This window comes from Schistocerca nitens, chromosome 6, assembly GCF_023898315.1.
Source record: "Schistocerca nitens isolate TAMUIC-IGC-003100 chromosome 6, iqSchNite1.1, whole genome shotgun sequence".
NCBI classification, from domain to species: domain Eukaryota; kingdom Metazoa; phylum Arthropoda; class Insecta; order Orthoptera; family Acrididae; genus Schistocerca; species Schistocerca nitens.
The window spans coordinates 451045422-451067080 of record NC_064619.1 but is presented as its reverse complement, the minus strand read 5'-3'; the positions used below and the strand labels follow the sequence as shown (position 1 = coordinate 451067080).

At 38.4% G+C, this 21659-nt stretch overlaps 1 protein-coding gene across 3 annotated transcripts in view; it reads left to right on the top strand.

Moving 5' to 3' along the window:
- LOC126262326 (uncharacterized) overlaps positions 1 to 21659 on the top strand; it is a 422509-nt gene that overhangs the window by 349821 nt on the left and 51029 nt on the right. For all 3 annotated transcript variants that reach the window (XM_049958882.1, XM_049958881.1, XM_049958880.1), the window contains 2 exons: positions 1301 to 1849; positions 10505 to 10640. In XM_049958882.1, the coding sequence (XP_049814839.1) occupies positions 1301 to 1849; positions 10505 to 10640 (685 nt within the window). The remainder of the gene's footprint in view (positions 1 to 1300; positions 1850 to 10504; positions 10641 to 21659) is intronic.

Genomic DNA, 21659 nt, shown 5'->3' with positions numbered 1-21659 from the left:
CCTCCCCTTTCACAAACCAAACTCACATCCTGCTTCACCAAGCAGGCAGACATTTCAATTCATTGTCCCATTGAAGGAAATTAGAACATGTAATGGATGCTGACTAATAGCAAGTTTATCCAGAGGCATTTGTGGTGCACTGTCATAACTGTCATAATTTAGAGAGAAACTAACATTACTTGCCTTCCCTAGCTCAGATCCTTGATACAGTCAAGTTGCCAAATACCTCGTTTGACATTAGGTAGTAAAAAGTGCAAGTGGTATTCCACTGCCCACTCGGCCTACATAATTTTTTGTCTGTTACTATGCCATTCCTGCTCCTGGCCACCCTGTTCTATACGGCATATCCATGTGGAGTATGAAAGAGCAAGACCCACCCTATACATTCACCCCCCACCACCTATTCCAATCTTGTTCCTGATATTTCTTACTTTGTCACAGATTGGTTACCAGTGGAGGCAGCCACACCATTTAATAACCTCCATCCCTTGTTCATTCATTCATTCATTCATTCATTCAGTCAGTCAGTCATCTTTAATGTACATAAATTCCATAATGAAGTAGAGGCCTTTAGGGATGTGGAATGAGTCACATTGTACGTCCATATGCAGAAGCAGCCACTCCAGGCAACTTCTGTAAAGTATAAAAACAATGAATTATGACTGATAATAGGATAAGGAATGAAGAGGTTGTGTTCCAGCAAAAGATTAGCACACTCAAAAATTTTATGTCACACAGCACAAAATTATGAACATCAGGTCCTCTGTAAAATAAAAGCTTCTCATTGAAAATAAATATGACATAGGATGGAAAAACATAGATTACTGTCCAAATAACATGAATTTAGAAAACAAAGCCTTTGAAATAATTTTTATATTTACCAGGTATTTACTTTCTGAAATTGTTTATTTCCCTCTCCAAAAGCAAGCATTTACTGCCCTCAGGAGTGTTATTGGTTCACATGGAGATACATCAGAAGGAGAAATGACGTAACACCCGACATCATTCAGCCTAGGTGTAGTAGAGAAAGGAATCACGTATTAACAATTAAATCTTTGGCCACTTATCCAGTGATGTAACGAATCTAATTGGCAATAAAATTAACTTCAAATGCAAATTGAAATCATATCTGCTTGGCAATTCCATCTACTCCCGAGGAGAATTTCTAAATATATAATAAATCAATGTGTCTGTTGGTAAAGTAAATTCAGTCTTGCTGTGTTCCAAGCTTTTCCAATTGCAAGTCTGATGAACTGTGTTTATGTATTGCATAACACTAAACTGTTTTCTTCATTTACAGGAGAAGCTACTGGAAATAATGAGGATGGAAATGATAACTTTTCTGATAGTTCAACAGACCACAAGCCAACGGACATTGTAAGCCCTGTGGAATCATGGGAAGAGAACTGGTTGTTCCAGCGTCGGCGCCTAAAGGCTGGTGGAGCATCAACTCAGATGCCCGTACCAATGTTGGTTCCTAACCCGAGCGAGGAATTCAGAGCCCTAATTGGGGACAGAGATGCTGAGGACATCTCTGACTTATCAGAGTGCAGCGACAGTGCTTTGGAAGAAACAGTGTTAGCTGATGTTGAAGATGATGAAGACAAAAAGCACGAGGATGCACAAGTAATCAGAAATAATGTGCAGCTTCCTGTGCTGGCAGATATAGGAGAAACGTCTGATTTTGATATTCTGAAAGAAGAAAGTATTGAGATAAAATCTCATGGCAACAACAGCAGTGAATTACTGATAAGGATAACAGGACCTGAAGATGAAGAAGGGAGTTCTACCCTAGATGCAGATTTGGATATCAGAGAAGCAACAAACTTGGAGCTAATGAAAGCATCAAGTAAGTATCTTCTGTGATAAATATTTTCCTTTGAGTATCGGAATAATTATTGACAGCAAAAATAGGGATTTTTTGCGTAGATTTGTAGGGTGACAGCATTAATCTTCAGCAGAATAAAGATTGTGTAATTCATAGATGAAATGCTATGGTCCTAAGCAGTACTGTTCATTTCAGTTGTATCCCATGTGTAACACAAAACAGATACCTTGGAATAAATGTACCTATTTTAACCCTAGAGCAGGTGTGCTTCTTAATGTACAGGAGCAAATGCACAGTTTATTATGTACACATTGATACATGATTATTTAGTGCTATATCTCTATCATTTATTGCAGTAATTTATGTTACACCATACAGTGATTACAAGTAACATTTAAGCTCATAATTAACAATAATGTGTGTGTTACATAGAAATAATTTACTTGCATATTAATCATCTTTAATCTTAGGTGAATGCACACTGCATTTTTCACAAAGAACTGTTGTTTGAGAATGATTTTTGAAAACAGAATAAATACAAGAACTACATCTTATGGTTGTGGAGCTATTCATTACCCTTCCACAAATTCCACATCTACCTTTTTTCTTCACTGGTTGCTTATGTATGTGCACCATTTGACCTTCATAATGATGCTGGCACATGCTAAGATCAGCTGGTAAATTTGGTCTTGCGAATCTTTTGATAAGATGTGGTTTTATGAGCTGAAAAGAAAAGTTGTTTAAAAAACTCAAAGTGGATGTTTCTTGTTCTTTTCATTTACTTGAAAAAAATACCTGTGCATTGATACCACCATATTCAACAATGCGTAACACACAGCGATTGTCCATCTTCTTGTCATTTGTGTTACTGAATATTTATTGCACATTAGGCCAACAGTATCAACACCACTTTTTGTCTTATTACAATTTACATCTACGTCGATACTCTGCATGCCACCATACGATGCATGGCGGAGGGTACCCTGTACCACTTCTTGTCATTTCCTTTCCTAGTCCACTTGCAGATAGAGCGAGGGAAAAATGACTGTCTGTATGCCTCCGTATGAGCTCTATTTCTTGTATCTTATCTTCACGGTCCTTACGCATAATGTATATTGGTGCCAGCAGAATCATTTGGCAGTCAGCTTCAAATGCCAGTTCTGTAAATTTTCTCATTAGTGTTTCTCGAAAAGGATGTCGCCTTCCCTCCAGGGATTCCCATTTGAGTTCCCAAAGCATATCCATAACACTTACATGTTGTTCAAACCTACTGATAACAAATCCGGCAGCCTGCTTCTGAATTGATTCAATGTCTTCCTGCTTCTGAATTGCTTCAATGTCTTCCTTCAATTTGACCTGGTGTGGATCCCAAACACTCAAGCAGTACTCAAGAATAGGTCTCACTAGTGTCCTATATGCAGTCTCCTTTACAGGTGAACACCTCTTTTCCTAAAATTCTCCCAATAAACTGAAGTCGACCATTTGGCTCCCCCACCACAGTTCTCACATGCTCATTTCACATCTCATCTCTTTGCAAAGTTATTCTCAGACATTTGAATGACTGTGTCAAGCAGGACACTAGCAATACTGTATCTGAACATTACAGATTTGATCTTCCTACTCGTCCATATTAACTTACATTTTTCCACATTTAGGGCTAGCTGCCTTTCATCACACCAACAAGAAATTTTGTCTAAGTCATCTTGTATCTTCCTACAATCACTCAACTTCAACACCTTACTGCACACCATGACATCATCAGCAAACAATCGCAGATTGCTGCCCACCCTGTCAGCCAAATCATTTATGTATATAGAGAACAACAGCGGTCCTATCACAGTGCCCTGGGGCACTCATGACTATACCCTTGTCTCTGATGAACATTCACTTTCGAGGACAACAAACTGGATTCTATTATTTAAGAAGTCTTCGATCCACTCACATAGCTGTGAACTTATTCTGTATGTTCATACGTTTGTTCCTCCCCCCCCCCATATGAACCATGGACCTTGCTGTTGGTGGGGAGGCTTGCGTGCCTCAGCGATACAGATGGCCGTACCGTAGGTGCAACCACAACGGAGGGGTATCTGTTGAGAGACCAGACAAACGTGTGGTTCCTGAAGAGGAGCAGCAGCCTTTTCAGTAGTTGCAGGGGCAACAGTCTGGATGATTGACTGATCTGGCCTTGTAACACTAACCAAAACGGCCTTGCTGTTTTGGTACTGCGAACGGCTGAAAGCAAGGGGAAACTACAGCCATAATTTTTCCCGAGGGCATGCAGCTTTACTGTATGGTTAAATGATGATGGCATCCTCTTGGGTAAAATATTCCGGAGGTAAAATAGTCCCCCATTCGGATCTCCGGGCGGGGACTACTCAAGAGGACGTCATTATCAGGAGAAAGAAAACTGGCATTCTACGGATCGGAGCGTGGAATGTCAGATCCCTTAATCGGGCAGGTAGGTTAGAAAATTTAAAAAGGGAAATGGATAGGTTAAAGTTAGATATAGTGGGAATTAGTGAAGTTCGGTGGCGGGAGGAACAAGACTTTTGGTCAGGTGACTACAGGGTTATAAATACAAAATCAAATAGAGGTAATGCAGGAGTAGGTTTAATAATGAATAAAAAATGGGAGTGCGGGTAAGCAACTACAAACAGCATAGTGAACGCATTATTGTGGCCAAGATAGACACAAAGCCCACACCTACTACAGTAGTACAAGTTTATATGCCAACTAGCTCTGCAGATGATGAAGAAATTGAAGAAATGTAAGATGAAATAAAAGAAATTATTCAGATAGTGAAGGGAGACGAAAATTTAATAGTCATGGGTGACTGGAATTTGGTAGTGGGAAGAGGGAGAGAAGGAAACGTAGTAGGTGAATATGGATTGGGGCTAAGAAATGAAAGAGGAAGCTGCCTGGTAGAATTTTGCACAGAGCACAACTGAATCATAGCTAACACTTGGTTCAAGAATCATAAAAGAAGGTTGTATACATGGAAGAATCCTGGAGATACCAGCAGGTATCAGATAGATTATATAATGGTAAAAAGAGAGATTTAGGAACCAGGTTTTAAATTGTAAGACATTTCCAGGGGCAGATGTGGACTCTGACCACAATCTGTTGGTTATGAACTGTAGATTAAAACTGAAGAAACTGCAAAAAGGTGGGAATTTAAGGAGATGGGACCTGGATAAACTGACTAAACCAGAGGTTGTACAGAGTTTCAGGGAGAGCATAAGGGAACAATTGACAGGAATGGGGGAAAGAAATACAGTAGAAGAAGAATGGGTAGCTCTGAGGGGCGAAGTAGTGAAGGCAGCAGAGGATCAAGTAGGTAAAAAGACGAGGGCTAGTAGAAATCCTTGGGTAACAAGAAATATTGAATTTAATTGATGAAAGGAGAAAATATAAAAATGCAGTAAATGAAGCAGGCAAAAAGGAATACAAACGTCTCTAAAACGAGATCGACAGGAAGTGCAGAATGGCTAAGCAGGGATGGCTTGAGAACAAATGTAAGGATGTAGAGGCTTACCTCACTAGGAGCAAGATAGATACTGCCTACAGGAAAATTAAACAGACCTTTGTACAAAAGAGAGCCACTTGTATGAATATCAAGAGCTCAGATGGAAACCCAGTTTTAAGCAAAGAAGGGAAAGCAGAAAGGTGGAAGGAGTATATAGAGGGTCTATGCAAGGACGATGTACTTGAGGACAATATTATAGAAATGGAAGAGGATGTAGATGAAGATTAAATGGGAGATACGCTACTGCGTGAAGAGTTTGACAGAGACTGAAAGACCTGAGTTGAAACAAGGCCCCGGGAGTAGACAACATTCCATTAGAACTACTGACAGCCTTGGGAGAGCCAGTCCTGACAAAACTCTACCATCTGGTGAGCAAGATGTATGAGACAGGTGAAATACCCTCAGACTTCAAGAAGAATATAATAATTCCAATCCCAAAGAAAGCAGGTGTTGACAGATGTGAAAATTACCGAACTATCAGTTTAATAAGTCACAGCTGCAAAATACTAATGCGAACTCTTTACAGACGAATGGAAAAACTGGTAGAAGCCGACCTCGGGGAAGATCAGTTTGGATTCCGTAGAAATGTTGGAACACGTGAGGCAATACTGACCTTACACCTTATCTTAGAAGAAAGATTAAGGAAAGGCAAACCTATGTTTCTAGCATTTGTAGACTTTCAAATTGTAAAGGTGGCAGGGTAAAATACAGGGAGCGAAAAGCTATTTACAATTTGTACAGAAACCAGATGGCAGTTGTAAGAGTCGAGGGGCATGAAAGGGAAGCAGTGGTTGGGAAGGGAGTGAGACAGGGTTGTAGCCTCTCCCCGATGCTATTCAATCTGTATATTGAGCAAGCAGTAAAGGAAACAAAAGAAAAGTTCGGAGTAGGCATTAAAATCCACGGAGAAGAAATAAAAACTTTGAGGTTCGCTGATGACATTGTAATTCTGTCAGAGACAGCAAAGGACTTGGAAGAGCAGTTGAATGGAATGGGCAGTGTCTTGAGAGGAGGATGTAAGATGAACATCAACAAAAGCAAAACGAGGATAATGGAATGTAGTCGAATTAAGTCGGGTGATGCTGAGGGAATTAGATTAGGAAATGAGAAGCTTAAAGTAGTAAAGGAGTTTTGCTATTTGGGGTAGCAAAATAACTAATGATGGTCGAAGTAGAGAGGATATAAAATGTAGACTGGCAATGGCAAGGAAAGCGTTTTTGAAGAAGAGAAATTTGTTAACATCGAGTATAGATTTAAATGTCAGGAAGTCGTTTCTGAAAGTATTTGTATGGAGTGTAGCCATGTATGGAAGTAAAACATGGACGATAAATAGTTTAGACAAGAAGAGAATAGAAGCTTTTGAAATGTGGTGCTACAGAAGAATGCTGAAGATTAGACGGGTAGATCACATAACTAATGAGGAGGTATTGAATAGAATTGGGGAGAAGAGGAGTTTGTGGCACAACTTGACTAGAAGAAGGGATCGGTTGGTAGGACATGTTCTGAGGCATCAGGGGATCACAAATTTAGCATTGGAGGGCAGTGTGGAGGGTAAAAATCGTAGAGGGAGACCAAGAGATATATACACTAAGCAGATTCAGAAGGCTCTGAGCACTATGGGACTCAACTGCTGAGGTCATTAGTCCCCTAGAACTTAGAACTAGTTAAACCTAACTAACCTAAGGACATCACAAACATCCATGCCCGAGGCAGGATTCGAACCTGCGACCGTAGCGGTCTCGCGGTTCCAGACTGCAGCGCCTTTAACCGCACGGCCACGTCGGCCGGCCGCAGATTCAGAAGGATGTAGGTTGCAGTAAGTACTGGGAGATGAAGAAGCTTGCACAGGATAGAGTAGCATGGAGAGCTGCATCAAACCAGTCTCAGGACTGAAGACCACAACAACAACAACATACATTTGTTAGTTTGCAGTGGGGCTTTCTGGAAATCTAGAAATATGAACTCCGCCTGTTGTCCTTCATCCACAATAGTTCTCAGTATATCATGGGAGAGAAGGGCAAACTGAGTTTTGCATGAGTGATTCTTTCTAAAGCTGTGCTAATTTGTGCACATAAGCTTCTCAGTCCCAAGAAAGTTTATTATATTCGAACTGAGATTATGTTCAAGGATTCTGCACCAAACAGAAGTTAGGTATGTAGTTTGCATTTTTGTGGATATTTTAACGAAATCGTCGAAATATTTTGACGTTGATTTTAAATTTCGTTAAAGAATGAATAATAAATTTTATCTTTTTGCTTTTAAGTTAATTTTCTTTCGTGCGAACTTTGTTGTAGAACCACTCTCTTAATTTCGTGTGGTAATAAGTAATTTTACTTTCTTAAGGATTACGTACATTTAAAGAAAAAATTATTTACGTGAACTCATATGAACTGGTTAAGAATATTAGATTGAGAATTGAGTCCTTTAAATCATTCGGCCTTGACATACACTTTCCAGATGCAGTGGGTTTTTTTGTTAAATATTTTTACTGAATTTTATCCCGGCAATAGCCATAGAACACAAGATTATCTCTATCAGCAGAAAATGTTTTAATTATTGCCAAGCCGACATTTATCACTGATCAAACCTACTTCACTACGCGTTTGAGTTATTTTAAAGAACCAAACTGTTTAAATTTCAATGTTGACTAACATTAACTATCCGCCTACGAATGCACAAACGTATAATTAATTCAAATTTTATCAGCCACAGGATCACTGAAAAGGAAGAACAATTTCTTAATTCACTAATGATTTTTATGCATCTGTTCCCGATTTACGGGTTTGATAATTTTTTAAATGTGCCGCCTCTTCAGATCTGCGATTGTTGGTCACGGCACAGCCCAGCAACACCGCTAAAAAATGCTGAAAAATTCTTAAAGAAATTTTATAGATGACGTGGGCAAGCTAATTTGCATAAATAATTCACACTTTTGATAAATACTGATATATTTAGCTCAAACAACAATTCAACTCACATTAATTCGTAACACATCGTCTAATGGCGGCTAAGTCCAGACGGAGACAAAAGACTTCTACACATTCGTTAAAAGCTTCTTCACAGCGACCTACCTCGATAACGTCTGATCAGAGACGACCAAAGAATACATAATGTTTAGTCCTTATATAGCATTTCCCGACTATTAACATTTCTTTGTAAATTATTCTTTTCTGGCAAATTTTTATATCTCTGATACCGCAAATACTGACACATTTTACATTCACATATTAAATACAGAAAAATTCCTATCCTAAATACAGAGAAATATTACAATAAAAATATAAGGAGAATAGCTAATGTATTTTATATCACATTCAGTAATATTTTTGTTCAATAATTACGATATATACAACTTGCCCAGAGCGGCGTATATGGTACAAATAAACTGTGAAAATGCCAGGGATCGTTACAATATGTTCTTTCACCTTTCTTATATACTGGTCACTTGCACTTTTTTCCAGTCGCTTGGGACTTTGCGCTGGATGAGTGATTCAAGATAAATGAAGGCTAGGTAAGGGGCCAATACCATAGAGTACTCTTTGTAAAATCGAACTGGGAATCTAGCCGAACCTGATGATTTATTTGCTTTCAAATCCTTTAGTTGTTTCTCTACACCAGACATGCATATTACTATGTCATCCATATGGGAGACTGTCCAATGGTCAAATGATGGTATGTTTGTATGGTTCTCCTGTGTGAACAATTTCTTGAATGTGAAATTTAAAACTTCAGCTTTTGTTATGCTGTCTTCAACTACCACACCAGACTTGTCAACAAGGGTCTGAATGGAAGCCTCAGACCCACTTAGCAATTTTACATATGACCAGAATTTTCTCACGTTCTCTGCCAGATATTTTGCTACGGTGTGAAGGTGGTAGTTGTATGCTTCACACATAGATCTTTTCACAGATGCATGAATCTCTGCTAACCTTTGCTTGTCATGAACAGAGAGCACAATAGCCTCTGCTTTCTCAGCATCCGCTGAATTTTGTTAATAAACCATGGTGGATGTTTTCCATTCTTTATCCACTTACTAGGCACATAACTCTCCAGACCACGATTTAAAATCTGCTTAAACTTTGCCCATAATTCCTCTTCATCAATCTTACTGGAACTAAGGATGCCAATTCACTGTCTAAGTGAGATGTTAATAACTGCTTATCTATCAAGCAAATCACTCTTCTAGCCTTCTTGACTGATTTATTAACTTTCATAACCACAGTTGCAACAATGACATCATGATTGCTAATCCCCTTAATACAGAAAACTCTCAGGCCTTTTTACTCTTCTTTTTATTTCTCTTGTTGTCCATCCATTTTCCAATGCACATAGCATCAGTAAGGAAACTCAAGACCTCAGACTGTTTTATGTTTCTGCAATGTTCTGAATGTTGGTGATTAGCCTGAAATGGAAACAACCAGTTTGTTATGAGACAAATACGTTGTTAACCCAAAAACCAAAGGTTTTTCATACCAAAATGTGACTACATGAATTATTTGTGAAGTTCTAAATAATCAACATTGGTCTGCAGTTAAAACTGTAAATAACATCCATAATTACAAGAGAAATTGGAAAACTACATGTAGTAGCAATTTTTCACAGTAACATAATGTCAGTAGCAGACAGTGGGATTGTTTCACCTTCCAGATCATGTTTATCAGTCATCTCAGTAAAGCAGCCTTTTATGATAATGCGAGAAACACAACTAATGCAGCCTAGTGTGCCCTGTTTGTTACCTGAAATTTCATTTTTAATGCAGCCAGATTTGATTTCGTTAACTGAATACATCAGTGTTGGAAGGCAAACACTAAAAGATAAATTTGTCAACTTTGCTTCATATCTACCTGAAAGCTGTAATAAAGTACTCCCATTCCCACAGAAACAGGCAAAGATTGACAAAAATAATCAAAACTAGTCTGCAAGGAATGTTCTACTACTTTTGATAAAATTATGCATAAAATTGTCTTGAGTTTTGGATGCACTCACTATCCATAGAAGAAACGGTGACAATGAAATTTGTGTTCATGTGTATTTTACCTCGTTGTTTCCTCATACCTTTCTTAAATTCATATTTAGAATTTTCTTGTTTCATGTGTGTCTATTAGACAGTGACTTATTTGGTCATTTAAAACCTTTTCTCAATCTAACAGTCGACTGTTCATCCGAGTTTGGCCAGAAGGACAGTGAATATACAGAAGATTACGATGCTGTAACACGGCGCCAGATAGATAGTTTAACAAACCTGAGTGAACCAGAGTCAACCACACCTCCAGTGCCAAAACCAAGGTACGCTGCTACTTTCATAAAATTGAAATTAGTAATTAGGGCAAATTATGTTGCATATTATGTGTATAATACCCAAAATATGTATTACTGAAAACAAAGAAAAAATATTTTTTAAAAATAACATTCAAAATATTTTTATTTGGTTGTGACTGGTTTCCCCAGAACACAATGCCATATGTCGTAGGTGAACAGAAATATCCAAAGTATATAGCTCTGATTGTTTCCAAGTCACAAACAGGTGAAACTGAGTGAATGCCAAATGCTGCCAAATTCAGTTTTTTACATTGGTCAAATGTGAACAGACCAATTTAGAGTGTTGTTAACATGCAATCCCGGAGTTTGGAAGACGTAACTTCATCATCACATTTCATTTTGGTATTTTCCACTATTTTGTTTGCTATTAGAAAGTGAATGAATTAAGTCATGTTAAACATTGAGGGACAGATAATTTGAACTGAACCACTCTAGAGCTTCTTTGAAGACTGCATTTTGGTACTTTGTCTATCATAATGGTTGTGTCATCTTCAAAGAGTGTGAAGTGTGCTTTTTGTGTGATACACCATGGAAATAATTAATAAATATCAAGAAAAGTAAGGGACCTCTGTGAGGCAAAGTGAGGAGCTACTTGATTGAGAAGTAGTGGCTCCGGTCTCGTAAACTGACTTATGGCTGGCAGAGTGGTGTGCTGACCACATGTTCCTCCATGTCCGCATACAGTAACACCTGTAGGCTGAGGATGACATGGCAGCTGGTTGGTACTGTTGGGCCTTCATATTTTTGAGTGGAGTTTAGTTTTAGTTTTAATTTTAAGGGACCAAGCACCAAGCTCTGTAGTACTCTACATTTTACTGTGCCCCAGTGAGATCAGTATTACGATATCATGCACGCAAGTAGAGTCTTCTCACAAAATAAGACCATATGACACTCCCATTTGGTAAAATGAAAAATATGATGTTCTAACATATATTTCAACAGCACACAATCCATAAGTCATTTTAACAAATAAATTACTCGAGACAACTTACCAGGATAATTTATCATCTGAGTACACCCCTGAAAACTTAACATAATTTGGATCATCTGAGGGAACTTGTCTTTTAAGTGTATAAACCATCTGATGACTTCAGTTTTCATCTAGCAAGAACCCATTTGCTTTAAATCAATAGCATGCTTGAGCAATTGCCTTATCAACACATGCTATAAGGCTGCTGAGATCATCATTGCTGTGAAAAAAGATGTGTTATCTGGATCTACAGTAGTACTTTACTGGATCTGATAAGTAATGGTAGGCCATTAGTCATTATTAAGGAAAGGAAAGGGTTCAGTACAGATCCATATGGAATACCTACCTTAACTTGTTCTATACTAGACATTTCTTTACCAACACAGACAACATGCTTACGGGTTCTGTAGATAGAATCTCTAATCTCTGATTGCCCAGAAGTCAATTTTTTTCTAGAAGTGATGTATGCCCAACACAGTCAAGGGTCTTGTTTATATCACAAAAGGTGACTTGAGCACATTTTTGTTCCTCAAACACTTGAAGGAGATGTTTCACTACAGAGTTTATAGCATCAATAATTTTAATAATGCCCAAAAAGTGATGAAAATTTAAGGGCTTATTTACAACTGTCAACAGGCATGCTCTCATTACATCTCCTAACAGTTATAAAATCGTCCAGAATTGCTATAGATCTGGTGTTCATAGATACAGGGAAATATTTATAAAAAAGTAGAAATATGGATAAAGTTTTCAGTGGTGCAGTTTAAAGAGTTTGCAGTATAGGCCACTGCCTTTCTTGCTGAATCATAAATAACAAGAAAAGGAGGACATTTGAGACCTCATAACTCAGAAGGCTTCAGGCACTCATAAAAAAGAAACATGGAATGATGTCTGAAACTGAGGGTACAGTGAAAAATTTGATATGTTCATGGAAACATCCTCTCATTATTTCAATGTTTCATTTCTAATTAAACATCAGAAACTAAAACCTAATAGAAAAAATGTACTTTGATTGACATCAGTTATTAAAATGTGAGGGGCATCAAATATAAATGGGATTTTTCGTCCTCCATTGCGCAATGCGTAATTATCAAATTTCTTGCACTGCCCAGTTCGGTGATGAAACATTATCAAAGATGAGTGTGTTTGCCTGGCATAAAAAGTTCAAGGAAGGACAAGAACATTGGAAAATCAGCAGCATAATCGCCATCCTCGGACCAGCATTACAGACAAAAACATTCATGTGGTTAAAGACATTATTGACGACGATCGATGGGCGAGAGTATCAGAAATTGCAAAAAAAAATGTCGGAATCAGTTATGGGAGCTGCCAAGCAATCATCACAAATTACCTACAGTTCCATAAACTGTGTTCCATATGGGTCCCTAGACTTTTGACCGAAAATCTGAAGTTGAGATGTTTAGAGGTCTGTCAGAGGCTTACAGCAAGGTTTATGGAAAAAGATGATGGATTTTTGAGTCGGATCGTCACCTGTGACGAAACATGGGTTCACCACTACACTCCAGAATCCAAACAAGCCAGTAAGGAGTGGCAGAGGAAAGGGGAAGTAGCACCAGTGAAAGCCAAGACTCGACTGTCAGCGGGCAAGGTTCTTTCTACTCCCCCCCCCCCCCCCGATCAGTGAGGCATTTTGCTGATTCATTTTTTGCATGAGTGACACACACTCAAGGCTGCTTACTGCTGCGAACTGTTGAACAAGGCAAGAGTTGCATATCGCCGCAAAAGACGAGACCAATCGATTCGACATAGGTCATCCTCCTCCACGACAATGTGCAACCCCATACTGCAGCTCTAACTGTCTCCAAGCTACAGGAAATGCACTGGACTACACTTGATCATCCTCCTTACAGCCTGGACTTACGTCCCTGCGATTTACATTTATTCAGACTCCTTAAAGAAGCTCTAGGAGGGGTGACGATTTGAAGATGACAAGAATGTGGAAGACTTCATGCACAACTGGCTGGTGACATGACCCAGTTCTTTCTATGATGAGGGCATCAAAAAGCTGCCCATACATTGGGACAAATGCTTTTCCAAGGCAGGAGACTATGTGGAAAAATAAATTATAATTGCCTTGAGTTTTTCAGTAAATGAATTTAAATAAAAAATAAAATCCCTTTTATATTTGATATGCCCTCATATCTTGTGCTGAAAAGAGGAGACTTTATGGAATTTAAGAGACACAAAATGTGTCTGACGTATTGTTTGTGTACTTTAATCAAATGAAATGAAATGTGTGGCCAGGGCCTCCCAACGGGTAGACCTTTCGCCTGGTCAAGTCTCTTTAGTTGATGCCACTTAGGTGACTTGCATGTCAATGGGAATGATATGATGATGAAGAGAACACACACCCTGAGTGGAGATAATCTCCAACCCAGCCGGGAATCAAACTCGGGCCCATTTGCATGGCATTCCACCACACTGGCCACACAGCTATTGAGACGTACTGCTTTAATGATTATAAGAGAGGACTTCAAAAGTCATAAGAAAAGGTAAAAAACTGGCAAATGACCACCATATAAAATGGATGGGTATAAAATGAAAATGAGGGGAAATAGTCAAACAGCAAAAAGGAAATGGCCTTCCTCAAAATGTAAACCTGCTGCTAGATCAAAATGGCAAACAAATTATCAACCTAGCAAACATAGCCAACATCTTTAATAGATAATTTTCTAATGTTAGTGAATAGTTATTAAATCATCCAGTAAAAATTATACAATATAACCTGTAAACCTGAATAGAAACTCTGACTCACTCTTCTTATCTCCAACCAAATCCAAAGAAATGTCAGTAATTGTGAAATATTCAACTGGGATGGATGAAATTCCAGACTAAATCCTTTAAACACCTCTTATAAAGCTATAGTTGTATGACTTGGTTGGTTGGGAGATCCTGAGGGGCAAGTTCAGCTGCCTAACTGGAAAGGCTTTTCCTATTCTTCATGCACACTGGCATCTCTCCTTGGTGAAGTGTGAGAGTCATGTGTTAAGTGTACCTGGTATGATGACTGCAGAGAAAGAGAGTGCTGTCATGTTTCATATTGTGCATTGAAACACTGTGAAGAGGTTTGTAATTTAGTTCATGACATCAGGACATTGATATCAAGCCTGGCGATCAGGAACTTGATGCTCCCAGCTGCCAACAGTGTGTGGCATACCTGGGCAGTTACCCATCCAAGTATTCACCATGCCTGACATTGCTTAACTTTGGTAACCTGAAAGGAACTGGTGTTTTCAAGGCTGTTGGCAATAAAACTCTGGTGACCTTATTGCAATATTATTAGCCCACCATTCAACATTACATTTACAATAGGAATCTCTCCTTCCTGTTTAAAAGATGGTGAAGCTCAAATCACTTTTCAAAAAGGGAAAAAAAGAAATAGTAGTAGTAGTAGCAGTATAGAACCATTGTTCTATTATCTGTGTTTTGGAAATATCTAGAAAAATATTTCAAGAAAAGAAAGTATTGTTTTAACATTTTTTTTCGGAATGGCACATCAACAGAAACTGCAGTACTTTCATTTCTTAACACAATGCTCCAAAAGCTTGGTAGTCATGAAAACTCACAAGTATATGCCTTGACTGGTCCAAGGCATTTGACATTAAAAACCATAATCAATTGCTGTAGAAACTAAGTTGGCATCAGAGGGGTACCTAAGGGTTGGCTAAGATCATAGCCTACTGGCCGCAAGCAAGTAGTAGAAATACTATTTCACAAAAGCAACAAACTAATCAGTCACTATTCTGGGTGCAAAGAAGTACAGGGTGTCCCAAAAAGAATGACCCAATTTGAAACAGAATTATTTATTACGAAGAAGGGCTTAACACCAACAAATCACATACTAAATGAATCAGAAAAGACAGAAGTTAATAAAAATCCATCATAAATGTTCAATCTGTCCTCCATTGGCTGCACGGACGAATCTAGCTGATAGCGAATTCACCCCAAACTGAGCGTAAGGTGTCTTCTGTCACTGAAGCTACAGCAGCTGATATTCTGATTTTTAGTTCATTAATGTCACTAGGTAAGGGAGGAACATAAACACATTGTTTAACATATCCCCACAGGAAGAAATCACATGGTGTTAAGTCAGAGGACCTAGGAGACCAAGAGTGTAAAGCCTGCTCTTGTGGTGCTGTACGCCCTGTCCAACATTGAGGCATATTGGCATTGAGGAAACTGCGCACATTGTTGTGCCAGTGTGGTGGTGCTCCGTCTTGCTGATAGATTAAATTGTCAGAGTCAAGTTGTGGGAATAACTAGTTCCATAGCATTGCAAGATATGATTGTCCTGTTACGGTTTCTTCCTCAAAGAAATAGACTCCATATACCTTGCTTTGGGAAAGAGCAAAAAAATATTTACTTTTGGTGAATCACATTCGAATTCAATTGTTTCATGAGGATTTTTGAGCCTCCATATACGCACATTATGACAGTGAACCTTACCGCTAATATGGAAAGTTGCCTCATCGCTAAATATCAACCATGACAAAAAGTGTCATCTTCCATGTCCTCTAGAATAGTATTGCTAAAGTCCACTCACTTCACTTTGTCAGTATCTTGAAAAGCTTGTACCAGTTGTAATCTGTATGGTTTGATGGCTTAACGGTGCTCTAACACATACCACACTGTCATGCGTGGTAACGCAAGTTCTCGGCTAGCACGATGCGTATATTTGTGGGGGCTCCGCTCAAATGCTCGTCGGATTTGTTCCACTGTTTGTTCAGGAACGCGTGGCTGGCCAAGACTTCTGACTTTACAGAGGCACCCTGTTTCTTCAAACTGTTTATACCATCATCAAATGTTCTTTGGTGATAGTGGTTTAGCACAAAATCGAATAAGAAATGCCCAATGAACTGCAATCACTGATTGAGTACAACTAAATTCAATAACACAATACGCCTTCTGTTGCGTGGACGCCATATTGCGTGAGACTGGCTGCATGCTCCAGGTCAGCGCTCGTAGCAACATCTAGTGGATTTTTCCTGAAACTCTAGACCATGCTGATTACATCTAGCGCTGTTTCAGTTACTTAGTGACATTTGTCTCAATATTATTACAAGTCAAAAATGGGTCATTCTTCTTGGGATAAACTGTATGTTGTGCTACAAGGGTCAATATTGGGGCTCATTCTGTTTTTGATCCAAGTAAATGATCCAACATTAAATGTACACTGCTGCAACACTATTCAATTTACAGATGATACAAGCATCTTAACCAGTGGCCAGTGGAAGATATTCTTCAGCAAACACTATCAGAGGCACTGAGTGTTATTTTCAACTGGTTCAGCCATAGCAAACTGATAATAAATAAAAATAAAACAGTAGCACTAAATTTCCATAACATCAAGAGAAATAGTGAATAGGACATAAAAATTCAGATGTCAGACATAGATATTATAAGTATGGCCAGTACAAAACTTATGGGGGTCTGGCTCCAAGCCAACCTTAGATGGGATAGACACACTGATAGTATATTTAAAAGATTAAGTACCATGTGGTATTTAAAGAGAGTGCTTGAGTGTTGTTGCCATAAGGATTGTCTGATGACTAATGCTAATGTATATTGTACCCTAATATATGGGATCAGTGTCTGGGACAACTCATATCCAGCCCAAAACTCTTTAGGATGCAATAATGAATGGTGAGAATACTGGCAGGAAAGAAGAGCAAACCCTGCATATGTTCCTTTAAAAAGATGGGAATTCTTCCTCTTCCTACAATAAGATTACAAAAGAAATTAGCATAATAATTGACATAAAATTCAAAGCAGCATTGAGGGGATATTTACTTATGCACTGCTTCTGTAGTCGAGATGAGTTCTATAGAAAACTTCTACCAGTATTAAGATAATCAATATTAAAGTTTATGAATCAGTGATTCAGTTGTGATTTCTGTTTAAAGTTGCTACATTTATAAACTACCCCCCTCGAGACTGTTAGGCCCTATTATTACAAATATGCACATATCACAGTTTATTTGTATTATGTATATGTGTCAGATATTCAACTGCAATTATCTATTTAAATTCAATATACTTATAAACATTTACATGTCCAATACCTAAAGTGCTTGTATTGTACATGTTAGAGCTCCCGAATCATAAAACCGTGCAATACAATACAAAAATAAGAAATTTAAACTTTGTTCCATTTTATAATTCTGCACACAAGAAGAACTTTAAGGGGACATTGTATGTCCTATACCGCTAATGTTAAATTATTGAATTTTGTGACTCATTGTCTTGGAAACGTTTTAAGACGCCAATTTACAATTTTCCATAGTTATTGAATGCACATTTCCAGATACATTGAACTAGAATTATTTCCAAAATTGTACTGTGGGGCATGTTATAACCTTTAATCACCAATAATTGCATGGATATTCAAACACACTCACTTAAAAACAATAGCTGGTTACATGATAACAACTCAGTATCTCTCATTCAACTGCCGAGCCGTGACATGCGGCCGGCGCCGTTCGTAGCTAGGTGGCGCTCCCGCGCTCAGCCGAGTTGCGGAGCGCCTCTATCGCCGTTTGTGCGTACTGTCGTGGCGGCACTGTTAAATGTCGTGGCACTGTCACAACAGGGCATGTTATCTTTTTTTCTTCTTTTTTTCATACACTCAATTTTTTGGCAGACTTTTGTAAATAAATGAGCAAAAAAAAAAACTCAGGATATTTTAATTATTCTAGTTCCATATATGTTGAATCTTACACTTGGCATGCTGTGAAAATTTCATGTCTCTACCATCAGCACTTATTTAGAAAACGGGTCATTTATTGCAAAAAACTTTTTTTTATTACAAATTCTTATACAGACTTACATTTCTGCGTCTTTTATGCACTAGAATTTCCCTGGCCCATAGTCTGTGTCATCTTCAGTGTCACAACAGCCCAGAGCATGCGACCTTCTTTTCTTTCTTGCTTCTTTTGTCATTTGCTGAGCAGCTAACTCTGCTTCACGTGCACGAAAGTCATCCAGTTCCCACAGTCCTTTAGCTGTGTTCTGTCTAAATCTTACCCCTAACTTCTCCAGAACCTTAAGTCTTTCATAGTTTCCACCATTAAAAGTTATTACAGCGTCAGACCATGCTAACTTTAGAGTCATAAGGCCAACAAATGCATTTTTAGGCTCATGGCACCACACAACATTATTGAAGGACTCATTCACATTCTTGGTCTTCCCATGTAAACACATCTTTAGTAGCTCAGGATTTGCCATATCTCTGTAAATAGGTTTGATTGTCTCCATTACTGCCAGAGGAAGAGAATGTTTATGTGTAAATTCATGCAGGGTGCCAGAAAATTCAGCTTCTCTATATTTACACCAAGTGTTTGGTGGAGGTGGACACAAAGCATAACATGGCTTTTCATCGGCTGATATTCGTGTTTTCAAGTACTTCAAAAGAAAATACAGGTCTCACATATCTGTTACCTGCAAATTTGCATTTCTTGCAGTTACTTTTATGCTAGTCATTTTATTTACATATAAAAAGCAATAGAAGTTAGCTTACCACAAAAATAGCCAATAATCACACTACTTTCAATGAAAACTAGTATCAGAAACAAAGGATTGATTTGTTTATTTGTAATGCCAACTTCTGAGACGTAGCAGTAGGCACAAAACAAAGCAATTCACAGCCTTCTAGAATTTGTAGTTCCCTAGATATGACTGTGTAGCCGCGAAATTTGATAGTCACATGTCAACATTCAGAATATTATTTGAAGGTCTCACAATTGTCTGATTTTAATGTATTACATACCAAAATGTTCAGGAAGTACATTATGGAGTAGAAAACAGAAAATGTCAAATTTCAACAAATTTAAGAAAGTTTTGAAAAATTTAATGTTTTTATACAGCACACTGGACTTACTTAATGAACTTGATATTGCTCATTCATAAAATGCAAGTCACATGGATAATTTTGTCCTGCTCCATAACCAAAATATATACTCAGACTCCACAACACATGGAATAAAAATTTACAACAAGAAAGATAAAGATATTCACAGCAAAAAGTTAGATGTTGCAACAAAAAGAGTGTGTGTGTGTGTGTGTGTGTGTGTGTGTGTGAGAGAGAGAGAGAGAGAGAGAGAGAGAGAGAGAAAAGGAGGGACTTCTGATTCCAGACACATTGCTGCCCATAAGAGAAGCTCATTAATGATACCTTAAAAATTTTGAGGACATTGCAGTTTCACCATTGGTATTAGTGAGTAAAAATAATTCATAATCAAAATCATGTTAACAGTAAGATACTGTTGCCACCCTTCCCCGTGGTTTAATCATGTACTTTTATGTATTTCCTGTTCCTTAGCAATAACAGGATTAGTAATCACCAAACATATTACTGCTCCCATTTTAGATAGGTATCTACTACATATATTATACTTAACAGAGACAGAACTGTAGGGATGAGATTTATACATATTATTTTGGTATCAGGGAGCTAACACTCAAATACAAAATAATATTTTCAATATTCAAATTTTTAGATTTTGACATTAGCTGGTAACACAAGATAAAAACATCAATGATTGAAGGTACAATGCATCATTTCACAGATCCAGCCACAAGGAAAATATGTGGTGAATGGCAAAATAGTTTTGAGATTTCATTGCAAATGGCTCTGGGTACACTGTTTCTTGTCAGTATCCATTAATTTTCTTCCTTCAACCTGATACTGATAAATCTACCAGCATGGTGGGGCAGGATCCAAATGTGGAGGGAATGGGGGCCCACTGTGTGGTCATGACAACTAACCAACTGTCTACTCTCATGAATGGCCACCACCAAACTGTGGCAAACCATATAATTGACCATCCAACTGCCAAACATGGCTGTGCAACAAAACACAAATTACTTCAATAGATGCTTCATTACATGGGCCATTTGGGTAACCCCTTCCAGCAGAAGTTTTCTAAAATACATACAGTAGATAGGAATTCTCATTACAGCATATCCTGTGTCTTGCAATCCCCCTGGCCCAAACTTCTGCTTTCCTGTTTCCCACACTGCCTCACCTTACCTTTTCCTTCCTGTCTTCTATCCATACCATGCCTTCCCTCTCGAGATCGTGTATTGCCTTCTTCAACCAGTCTTCCTCCATTCCATGCTGGCATCCCCCCTCTCTCTTCCTCTCCCTCCCTCTGTCTTCGTTTTACACCCTTCTCCGTTTCTCACTTCTACATACATACATACTCTGCAAGCCACCCTTTGGTGCTTGATAGAGGCTACCCTATACAACTACTAGTCATTTCCTTTCCTGTTCCACCTGCAAATAAAGTGAGGGAAAAATTACTGTCTGTATGCCTCTGTACAAGTCTTAATTTCTCTTGCCTTACCTTCATGGTTGTTATGCAAAACTTACATTGGTGGCAGTAGAAAGGTTGTGCAGTCAGCATCAAATGCCACCCCTCTAATTCTCAATAGTGTTCCTTGAAAAGAACATTGCCTTCACTCCAGAGATTCCAATTTGAGTTCCTGAAGCATTGCTGTAATACATGCATGTTGTTCAAACCTACCAGTAACAAATCTAGCTGCCCACCTCTTAATTGCTTTGATGTCTTCCTTTAATCTGACCTGGTGTGTATCCCAAACTCTCAAGCAGCATTCAACAATGGGTCACACTAGTGTCCAATATACGGTCTCCTTTACAGATGAACCATACTTTCCTAAAGTTCTACCAATAACCTGAAGTCAACAATTCGCCTTCCCTGCTATAATCCCTATATGCTCATTCTATTTCGTATCACTTTGCAATGTTAGATATTTAATCCATGTGTCTTTGTGAAGCAGCACATTACTAATGCTGTGTGTGAACATTTCGGGTTTGTTTTTCATACTCATCTGCATAAACTTACATTTTGCTACATTTAGAACTAGCTGCCATTCATCACATCAACTAGAAATTTTGTCTAAGTCATCCTGTATTGCCCTACACTCACTCAGTGAGGACACCTTCCTATACACCACAGCATCATCAGCAAACAGCC